This window comes from Podarcis melisellensis (genome assembly GCF_964234715.1).
Source record: "Podarcis melisellensis genome assembly, chromosome: 9".
In the NCBI taxonomy this organism is placed as follows: domain Eukaryota; kingdom Metazoa; phylum Chordata; class Lepidosauria; order Squamata; family Lacertidae; genus Podarcis; species Podarcis melisellensis.
Window position 1 is genome coordinate 74,102,422 of NC_138541.1, and position 11,247 is coordinate 74,113,668.

An 11,247-nucleotide genomic window follows, 5' to 3' on the forward strand; every position below is an offset into this window, starting at 1 on the left:
TTCAGGTTTTGTTGTTGATACAACTTGAACTTCCCGTCATTTTGGGATGCTTCTATCAAAATGGTTGTTTTTATTTATATATTTTCAAATCCTTTTTCACTTCCCCTTTCAGGGCTGCTATGAAAAAGTCAAGATGTGGTTTGATGGTAATAAGCATATACTCGGGACAGTTGGGATGTGTATCCTCATAATGCAGGTAGGTAGCTCAGAGGATCCTTGTTTGGGCCTCATTTTTGCTGTGGTTCATGGAATAATGCAATAAATGTGACAGCAGAATGTCTAGCGTATCCCCAGTTGGTGTTTATGTTCTGAGCCTGTGACAGAGGTGGTTGAAGAAAGCAAAACAAAGTCCTCTCTAACTTGGACTTTAGAACAGGTGTTTCTGCCCCCCGCCCCCAGTAACAGGGGGGAAGAGGGGCTGCTGGGCTTATCAGCACCATCCACAAGCCCTCAACATCCTTCCCCAGCCTAGCACACTGGACCAGTGCCCCCCACCTCTTCACAGCCCTTAAACTCAAGAGAGATGGCTGTGTCCTCGCAGACCAGGCAGCCACCAGCCATGGGACTGGTGCAGAGAGGAGAGCCAAGAAGTAGTGGACAAGGCCCGAGAAGGCAGGCAGCACCTTTTTCTTCTCTCACTGTTGGGGGAAGAAAGCTTGACAAGCCTTCTCAAGGCAGCCATTAAAATGTGCTTCAGGAGGCTCAGGAGAGAATCCAGGGATATGAGATATAATTCTGTTTCTTCTGCAACCACGTCATCTGTCTCATTCCTACTCCTGGACCAGATGCTGCAGCAAGAGGTCCTGAGCCTGGTCCCTTTCTGCTCCCTATTCCAGCAAGTATTGATTGATTGATTGATTGATTGATTGATTGATTTAAAATATATGGCAGCTGTGAAAAAGGCAAATTCCATTAGGAAAAGGGTCATAAATAGCGGTACCAATAAAATAAATATATACAGGGCAACCACATTTGGATTACTTTGGTCACCACTTCTCAAAAATGATATTATAGAGCTGAAAGAGGTGCAGAAAAGAACAACCAGAATGAGCAGGATATTTTAAAAGTTTTTCACCTCACTGCAAACATACTAGAGGACCATCCCTACTGGCCAACCCCAACCCCCAGCTTCTAACTCATCTACCAGTTGCATGTTAAACATTACTTTGGAAACATCCTATGTGTTTTCCTTGTGGCTGGAAATCTACCTTGAGCAAGAGGTCCCAATTATGCAGAAGAACCCCGTGTGCTTACAGTCCTCTCTTTCTAAAGCTGCACAGGAGGCACGTGAGGAACAGAGCTCTCTTCAGATGTGTGAAGTGGGGAAATATTCTGGGGAATTTTATCAAAAACACTTTGAGCTTTCTTTGAAGTGTTTCAATTTGAGAAAATGGTCTAAAATGGCTTTCAGTTTGCTTTGAATTTCACTTGCCTCAGACGAGTCACAATTCTCTGTACGGCGAACCCGTCATGATAGTCTTACAATAGCCTTATGGGATTGTTGTAAAGATTGCTGAGATATGTGTGGTGTGCTAGTCCGAACCATTAAAAAGTGCCATTCAAATTCTAATTCTTGAATTATTCCCTCTGTTCTCTTTCAGATACTTGGCATGGCTTTTTCCATGACTCTCTTTCAGCAGATTCACAGGACTGGTAAAAAATACGATGCCTAAGAAACACTACATTGTTAACTGCATCAGGACATCTCTCTTGGCACTGCAGGTGCGGGAGGAAGAAAAACAAAGCTGAAAAAGAAAATCAAGCTATACCTGCTTGGGGCCTCCATCCTACCATCCATCACGTGACTAAGCACAATGTATTACTGGACTTCCTTTTTGTTTCTGTTCATTTACCATTTTTGCCAAAGAAGAAAGGAAATTTACTGAGAGCAAATCAGCTTTCTGCTCTACTTTGTAGAGTTTATACTGCTCTCTAACATTATTTAAGGAACAACCTTTACACTGCTATCTGTATTAGACCATTGAGGATAACCCGACTGGTGTGTGTTTAACTTCTAGGAAAAAATCGTTTCCATCTCATGGGTCACAAGCAGCTTTTGCCGAACATAATACTGGGAGACTTGAAAAAGCCACGCAAATGGAGATCCTGTGAATTTGAGCTGCTTGGGGTGTAGGGTTTTTGTTTTTGAAGGGGAATATCTTATTATTATCTTACTGTGTATACTAGAATTTAGTACCCTGGTTTATACATTTTTACTGTTTCTCTCCTTTTTCTTATGCTTTTTTTTTCCAGAGTTCTACTGTGCAGTCTTTGATGGATGCCATTTTTAGTGTTTGCAATTTATATCCAGAAAGAAAGGTGCAGCTGGAGCTAAATGACTCACAGCCATTGTGTTACTCTCAGCTCAGCCCTGATGTCATGATGGGGCCTGGGTCACATATCACTTTTTAAGATACATGCCTAAGATTTTTTAAACGTACATCTGATGTGAGAATGAAGCAAAGCACGTTTGTGAGAGAGTCAGAACTGGCTGTGATCCCTTCAGGCCAATACTTTTGATAATTCTGTTAGTATGCATTTAAAAATACCACCCATGAGCTCCAGTTACCTAACCAGAGGCAGCCCACTATACTTCTGCTTTTCCTCCTTTCATTCAGACACCATATGGGGCACAGTTGCTGCAAGGCATGTGGCTAGATTATTTGCTCACTCCCAGTCACAGAGAAAAGAGCAGAATTACCTGCTGGTTAAGAGAGATGCGGAAGGGGCTCCTCTGAAGGGGGTGACTTTTAACACATTCAGGCTTTTTGTGGTTTAAGAATGAACTTTTTCCAGAAAAAATTGTGCTTCCGCTATCAGAGTTTGGGGAATTGTGTATTATTAAACCAGTACATGTTTAATGCAGATTGTCAGCCCTCTCCAGCCTTCTAAGCCCTGGAGTCCTGTGAGTTGACAGGTAAGCGCTGAGGTCCAGCCTAGGTTATTTTTTTACAAAACCTTCAGCAAGGCCTGAAAAATCTCAAGCATAAAAACCGAACCTATGCATTGTTCTGAATCCTAATGCACTTTGTGAGTGTAGTAGTAAATTTTGACAGGCTCGTCATTACAGTCCCCAGGCATACTCCCTGGGAGAATTCAAAAATGCAGACAGTGTTTTGGTCCATTTTACCCAAGTTATATGTTTCCAGACAGTGAACGGCATTGCATCGGTTCAACTGGTAAAATATATTGAACTTTAACAGTCAGCTGATATGCAACCTTTTAATTAGAAATGTAGACAATCTTGCAAATCAGTGTTAACCGTTTGAACGGCTGTTGTGAAGTAGAAACTGATCAAAAGAAATGAAAGAAATATCTAAGCTCTACCATTTTTCTCATTCTCCAATTCCTTCAATGCAGAACTGTCATAAACTTACTTGAAATCCTCGTGCTCACCACGCAGATCCTTGGCAAGTCGTAGAGATTCCAAAAGAGTGATGAATTGTGGAAAATGAAAATTTACATTGCCCCTGCTATTTAAAAGCCCTCTTACGTTGGGTAGCATAATATATTTTTTATTTCTATTAATAACAGTTCCTCCTGCAGTTCTGAAACATTCACACAGGAGTTTTGGCTTCACATCTTACAACTTAGAAATGGACCTCCATGTTAAAAATAAACTGTGGGATGGCCCTTTACAAAGTGCCTGCCTTATCAAGCTAATCAAGTAATAAAGATTTTCCAGGACTGTGCCATTTAGGCTGCGGGTGGGGAGGAGATGGCATGCTCAAATAATCCCTCTTCTAAAATAACCAAAACTAATCATTCATTCACATAAAATAGAATATCAGAAATGAAGCCTTTGTGTTGATATATAGACTGTCCAGACAAACACACAATCCCCTGCCTGCTGCCCAAAGTCATGGAAATTATTTGCCGCTTAACTGTATATATGGGTCCTAAAGTGATCTGCATGAAAACACTGGTGCACAAATTTAAAGTCCCAAGCTGGGCTGTTCATTCTAATTCCATGAGTTTTGTGAAGCTTGAAATAAGGATAGCGCCATCTTGCCCTTCAAGGATCGTAATTGTTAGTTTTTCTGAGAAACAGTTTCATAATATTTGCAATTATTCCAAACTTTGCATTTCAACAAAGGAGATGAAGGGGATGAGAAGCAAGTAAAGTGTGTGGCAGATCCAAATAGAAATGACTGCAAGGGGATGAATTTGGTGTTTTGCTCAATATGTTTACTAGGGATAGCTTTTGTTCATTTCAAATGCGTATGTGTGTCTTTGCACACAAGACGGCTGCTCTGCCTTCCATTTTCAAAGGTTGTTCAGAATTGCATCGCACATTGCACACTTTTTTGTCAACATTCCTGCATGTCCTTGAACATACACCTCTGTCTGTTGCTGTTTCTTGCAATAATGCCCTCTCTTTGATCTCAGTTTCACAAGGGGATTTCTGTTTATTTTGCTGCTCCATAAAAAGAAGATGTGAATGGAAAAGAAAGCTGAACCACTTTGGTCGACTTGCTTATAGTGTTGCTTCAGTTAGATGTTGTCCTTTCAACTGTGCTTATTGGCCCCAAAGTAGCTGTGTAGCTCCCTTATTTCTGACATTCGCCAGAACTGACAACATTCTCTTATACTCACCCAGTCCAGAAGTGGATTGGACTAACCATCTGAGGGTACAGCTACAGGGTACAAGAACACTCACCATGAAAGCAATCGCCACTCATATCAGGGGGTATGTATGGAGTATGCAGGGTATGTGTGTACTCATATCAGGGGGGTATGTATGAAGCATATACAGAGTCACATACTTGCTTCCTTTCTGCCTTGGTTACTGCAATCCAGGTTGGGGAACCTCCAAGCCAGTCTTGGCCCAACAGTGCTATTTCCTCCAAAGCACACACTCCTGTCAATCACCTGGCATCACTTGTGATGTCAACTGATGGGCAGGAGGGCACGGTTCAAGTCTGGCAGGACATAATGCAGCAGGATGTAACCCTCACTCATCAGCTGATAAGTGGGGGTTAAATTACGCTCCGTTTAATTTCAGGTACCTTCCAGGGGAAGGGAGAAATAAAGGCCTTCCCAAACTCTATGGATGGATTGGTACTTCTCTGGTGAGCCCCAGCCACAGGACTGGCAAAGTGCTAATATCTGCTCTCCATGTGGGGGGAAGATAACAGAAGGAAGCCTACATTTAAAAGAACCTGCTGGGAATAGGTGTGCACAGCGAAACTGAGCAACATTAAAACCATCCAGTGCTCCTTGTGCACAGCCAGGGAGAAGCTCTTAAGTGCAGGCTTTGAGAAGCTTGTATCATCCACACATTCCAAAGCACTGTCAGGTGCTTGGGAAGACCATGCAAGGGATTTTGAAAAGTGAGTGAGACAACCTGCCTGTCAATCATGAAATGTCATGTTAACATCATGTGATTGAAAGGTAGGTTGCCCAATCTGTCGAATTTTCCTTGAGCAGCCAAGCCTGATAATGAGCTGACCCATGGAATCAAAAAGGTCCCCACTCTTCAAATTCTAAAAGTTTGGCACACACTTACAGGTTGCTTACCAAGGAAGTAAAGGGAGTGTCCTGCTGTCTCCTCCTGCAGTGAGTGCTTTTGGCTTCTGTTCTGTCCACACTTGCTGCTCCCCACTCCTTTTTTGCTTTCTCATTTCTGCTGTCTCTGGCCCTGTATTGAGGCTCTTCATGTGTACAGTTGTGCTGTGTGTACAGCAGCCTCAGAATGGTAGGCATTTACATACTGTCAGGACTTACTGGTTCTCAGATAAAGGTGTAAGTCCTTGCAGTGATGCCTTGCTGATGCTCTACTAGCCATATTGGGAAATATTTTTTCATTCATATTTACTTTTTAAGACCTTGAGATATTCAGATGAGGTTGCAAGAAGATGGCTTACTTTTAAATTGGGGAAAATGGGACCACGTGTATTAAGAGTTATGTCTGATTTGTTCTGAGTTGGGATTTATGAATGGACAGGTGCCCAAGGTTGTGCCTGTATGTGTGAATGAGTGCTTTAAAAAAATGTTTCCGTTATTAAATATCACGCCACATCTCTACCTCTTTCTCATTTTTACCATAGATTTTCCCGCATCCAGTTAAGTTAAACTATTCCCACTCTCCCAAATCTCACATTCTTATGTCATTTAAGCAGGCATTAGAATAAAAAGAAAGAAAACAAAACAAGGTGAAAAATCCAGCTTGGAGTACATCACTCCTCCATGTCAATTGCTGAGGCTTGACTTCAGAGATGTATATCAGTATGTCACTTACCAGTGGCTCAATTACATGTTGCCATTGGCTGGTGGGGGGGCCTAAATTGGCACTTGTCTGCAGGACAAATGCTTCAAGTCTAAGACAAATGCTTCGTAGTGTAAGATTAAACCGATGTCATCTTACAACTCTCTTCCTGTATCCAAGATAGAACTAGATCTGCCAAGGAACATGAAGCTTCTGCTAAAAAGGGCAAGTCCCCCTTCTTTCTCATTCACAACATAGCCATGGAGCTGTAGAGCACAACCATGCTTGCTGTTCCATCACGCTCCATGTATGATACAGAGGTTGGAAGTGGGGAGTCTGCTCTCCACACCTCTGCCCACCGCGTGATTTAAATAGCTCCAGGGTCCCTGGAGTGAGGTCCCACTCTTCCCTCACGACATGATTCTGATCACCTGAGAGATTCAGCTCTGTTATAATGCTCCGCTATAATGCATTTTCCTTCTCCCATTCCAAATCACAGGCTTTGTCTGTATGGGACGGAATGTGCAATGTGATCACAGTGTGATATGTTTCATTACTAAACTGTACAGGGGTCACTTGAGTTCTATGATGGAAGTAAGGGGATATAAATGTAAGAAGATAAATAAAGAGATGTTGCTGGGGCAGACGGGAGAACTTAGTTTTACTGGGTTGGGCAGAAAGTTCCATGTTCTTCATTCTAGCTCATTCTGTCTTCATGTGCTTTAAGTTCGTCTGTATTTATCCCCTAATATGGCATTCATACTCGTGAGTTTGTAAATACCTTTCTCTAGAATGTTAGAGGAATTAATTAACACAACTGTTATCCTTGAACCAGCTCTTGCTACCTCACAGAAAAGCAAGCAGCAATATGAATTGAAAATCCTTTCAAAGTTGCACAGTGGTATCTGTTGAATGTTAATCTCTGGTGATTTTTTTTTCAGGGTTTCCATTTAAAAAAAGATAAAATTGTTAACTATAAGGCAGAAAAAGCCTAATTCACTGATAACCAACAGCAGCTCCACATGTTGTGCATTGGTAGACTTAGGTTTCTTCCAGCAAATATGTAAACGTGTTAACAACAGATATCTATACTTAAAACACCTGTCTCTGTATATCTGAATTGTGAAGCACCTCTATACCCTGTTCCTAATGGATAATCAGATTATCTGATTGCAATCCCTGGATTATGTCTTGGTCTCTGACGGTGCACTAGGACACCCTGCTAATTTTCACTGAGGTGGCTAAAGCTGTATCAGAGCTGTTCCATTTCAGGCAGCATATGGCTCACACAGTCCCACCATATATAGAAATTAGGTGCCAGGGAAAAGGATTCTAGACTATCCTTCTCCCTGACATGATAATGTTTTCCATGTAGGAAGAAACCATGAATGCATAGTGGTATAGCCCAGATACTACTTTACCTCCTCACTAACAACAAGGCCTAGGATCAGGTAGCTGGCCATTTTGCCTTCTTTTAAACCTTATTTTTTTGTAGAGTGCTCACTTACATTTTATGAATGCATAGCACATAGATATTTCCTGTAGTCTTTTAAGCATTATCCAGACCATGCTGCCGAGAATGAAACAAACCATGGATAGCCATGGAAAGCTGGTGTTGGGCACTCTGGAGCCTTGGGCTCACCGGAGTCCCCTGTGCTCATGCCCTGAGGGAGGAAAAAGATGACTCAATTGGCATGTGGGAGGTGTATGTGAGTCCCCCATTGCAGGTAGTGATGCCAATGGGGGGCCAGAACAAAAGGAAAACAGCTCCACTTAGCATGGGAGTGGGTGCAGTTGTACCCCACATAGGGCAGGGCAGATTGCTGCATAGACAACACAAAAGCAATACTGTTCTTAAGTTAAGAAAACCAGATATTTCAAGGGAAATTATACTCTTAATGAATACTAATTGTCCTGTAACTGTTTGGCAAAAGGGATGCTGACTGACTTTATTTTAAAACTACGTTTTTGGTGGGTGGGTATGCATCTGGGGGGTGGGTATGCATTTCCTCAAAAAGAAAACAAATGTTGCTTTGATTATTTAACTACACACTTTTAGCATGTTTTTAAATAAAATTTCATATTGAGCAAAAACATTTTAAGCATATACAACTGTTGATTTGCATTTATATTAAAGGTTGAAGCAAAGCTTCTTGTTTTGTTCATTTTTAATAACCATGTACAGAGTTTTATATGTGCTTTTCTTTGCCTTTTATACATATATAAATTTGTGACACTCCTCAGCTACCGCAAAAAGTTTGTGGTTCTGGCTGTGGCCTATGTGTGACTAACAGGAAGCAGTTATGTATCTGGCATAAGGACTTGACCTGTGGTTGGTCTAACTTGGGCCACACATACCCAAAAGGGCTGGGCATCACTATTTGTGCATTTTTGCCTTTCTGATACATGTATCATATTCTTATGGTGAAGGAACAGAGCTACTAAAAGCTACTGCTTTTAGAGGTCCATGCATATGAATGTGTCTAATTCTACTGCGAATTCTTTTGAGTACACTTGAACACAATGACAACTATGGACAGCCGGGGTGGTTGGCATTTATTTATCTATTTCATAAAATGTATCTGCCACTTGACTGCAGGGGGGGGGGGGCGGACCAAAAGAGTTTACAAAAAGATTTTTAAAATTTTTTATAAAGAAAGTTACAGCCATAGTTTAAACCATACCGAAAGTTCAGGCAATAGAATAGACTAAAACAAATCATAACTCATACAAACTTCCTAAACACCTGAATAGGCTTGTCTAAATAGCAGTGTGTTTAGCAGGCACTGAAAAAAATACAGGAAATGTGCCTGGCTGACCTCAATAGACAGGGAGTTCCAAAGTGTTGGTGCTGCCACATAAAAAGATCTAGTCATTACAGATAGTGTGGGTATTGTGTGGCACCTGTGAAAATGCCAGTTCTGATGATTGAAACAGTCGAATGGGCATCAGGAAACCTATGAGAAGGTGGGGCTTTGGAGAGCCTCAAAAAGCTATTGGAAACCCAGTATTCCAGCAGGGGCCCATGTGAGAAGACAATTTTCAAAATAGATTGTTTGAAAAACAAATGTTTTCAAACTTTTAAATGCAGGACCATAAGGGCCCTTGCAACCTTTCAGAATATCTAAGTATTCAGTGTAAGCAGAAAGAAAGAAAGAAAGAAAGAAAGAAAGAAAGAAAGAAAGAAAGAAAGAAAGAAAGAAAGAAAGAAATTTATTATTTATACCCTTTCCAGCAAGTATCAAAACATAATAAAACATCAAACATTAAAAAAACTTCCTGATACAAGGCTGCCTTCAGATGTCTTCTAAACGTTGTGCTGTTCTTTATCTCCTTGACATCTGATTGATGGGAGTTCCACAGGAAGGGTGCCACTACCGAGAAGGCCCTCTGCCTGGTTCGTAATTCAATTAAAAACGGAATATGAAATGATGGGAAATTTGGCTCTTTCTGTGTGTCCTTGTGCATTTTGGAAGTTGATATGTTACTCTTTAAGCTACAGCAATGGTCCAAAACCTACCATACCATGAGTCCAAGGAAAGTATCTTCTAATGTGAGCCTTTAGTGCACTATTTCTAGGTGTGCTGTTACTAAAACAAACAAATACTGAGTCTTTGAATGTGACATCTTCGTTAGTACCTTCAAATAAGTTCAATATGGCTAAGACTGGCAACATAAAAGGCTGGTCTGTGATATGAAGCCAATGCTATTCTAGGCTGCATCAACAGAAGTCTAGTGTCCAGGTCAAGGGAAGTAATAGTTCCACTCTATTCTGCCCTGGTCAGACCCCACCTGGAAGTCTGCATCCAGTTTTGGGTGCCACAATTTAAAAAGGATGTTGACAAGCTGGAAGGTGTGCAGAGGAGAGTCTAGAAGCAAAGCCTGATGAGGAATGGTTGAAGGAGTTGGGTATGTATGAAGATTTCATGGTATTGAAGTGCTGCACATTGTTGTTAATGAATTTTTGTAAAGTACATCGAGTTGTTTAGTTTGTGATTTATCTCTCTGCATTCCCAGGGTGTGGTAATGAACTTGGCTGAGATTCCTTCATTGCAAAGGGTTGGACTATATGCCCCTTAGCAATTACTAGTTGCCACCCTTTTGATTTGAGAGACAATGGAAAAGTGTGCCATTGGGAGTAGAGTAAAACTGTTGGAGTTACAGTGATTTGCTATGGGAATACCACTAAAGGTGTGGGGTGGGTGTGGGGGGGGTCCTCAGTATGCTTTCATAGGAGGTGACATGGAGGTGCATGGAAGCCACCTGTGCAATCGTGCCTTGCAGGGAGACCCAGCTCCCCAGTTCTGACTGTGCAGAAGCTGCAGTTTCCCAGTGAAAACGGAAAGATACTCTGCACGTGCTTAGATGTATTGCTAAATGGGTATAGTTGGAGGAGGTGGGGTAATGTACCTTCAGTACCCCTCCCCTTTCTGCTTACACTCCTGGAGAGCTGAGGCTTGAGGCAGAAAAGCCAAACCGATCTAGCCATATAGATAAGCTGAACCTAGCCATCTAGCCATATAGATAAGCTGAACAGTGATCTAGCCATATAGATAAGCTGAAGAGTGATCGATCGGTTGCCCTTTCAATTAGACCCTCCAATCTGTTTGCGCTGCCTAATGGTCGACTCTGCCCGGGAATGGAGGAAGGGAGCTTTTGACCCGGTTTGTTCCCTGAGCTGCCCTTCCTTCAATGGAGCTGGCGGTCTCCTCGGCGCCCTCGGCCCACGCCAGCCTGCGCTTCTGCTGCGCTGCCTGCCAAAGAGGTCTTTTGAGGACAGAGCAGAAGTGGAGTGTCAGGTGCTTTCACTTCCAGCTGGAGGGGGGGGGGCACCTCTATTGTTTTCTATTTTTATCTTCCCGCCTCATCCCCAGAGGCTGCAACAAGTGCAGCGCAAGGCAATGCAGCCCCGGCGGCAGCCCCGCACCATTTCCAAGGCAGGAAGGCGCGTTTGATTCTATGGGGCTCAGGACCCGTCCTTGGGAAGCTGGGGCTCGCTCTTCAGCAAGGCAGGCTGCCGGCGGGCCCGGCCTGCTGCT

The 11,247-nt window shown here is 42.4% G+C and overlaps 1 protein-coding gene across 3 annotated transcripts in view; it reads left to right on the forward strand.

Moving 5' to 3' along the window:
• Positions 1–2,228, forward strand: part of TSPAN9 (tetraspanin 9) — a 121,646-nt gene extending 119,418 nt beyond the window's left edge. For all 3 annotated transcript variants that reach the window (XM_081925753.1, XM_081925752.1, XM_081925751.1), the window contains 2 exons: positions 113–196; positions 1,602–2,228. In XM_081925753.1, the coding sequence (XP_081781879.1) occupies positions 113–196; positions 1,602–1,673 (156 nt within the window). In that variant the 3' untranslated portion in view covers positions 1,674–2,228. The remainder of the gene's footprint in view (positions 1–112; positions 197–1,601) is intronic.
• Positions 2,229–11,247: the final 9,019 nt, after the last annotated feature.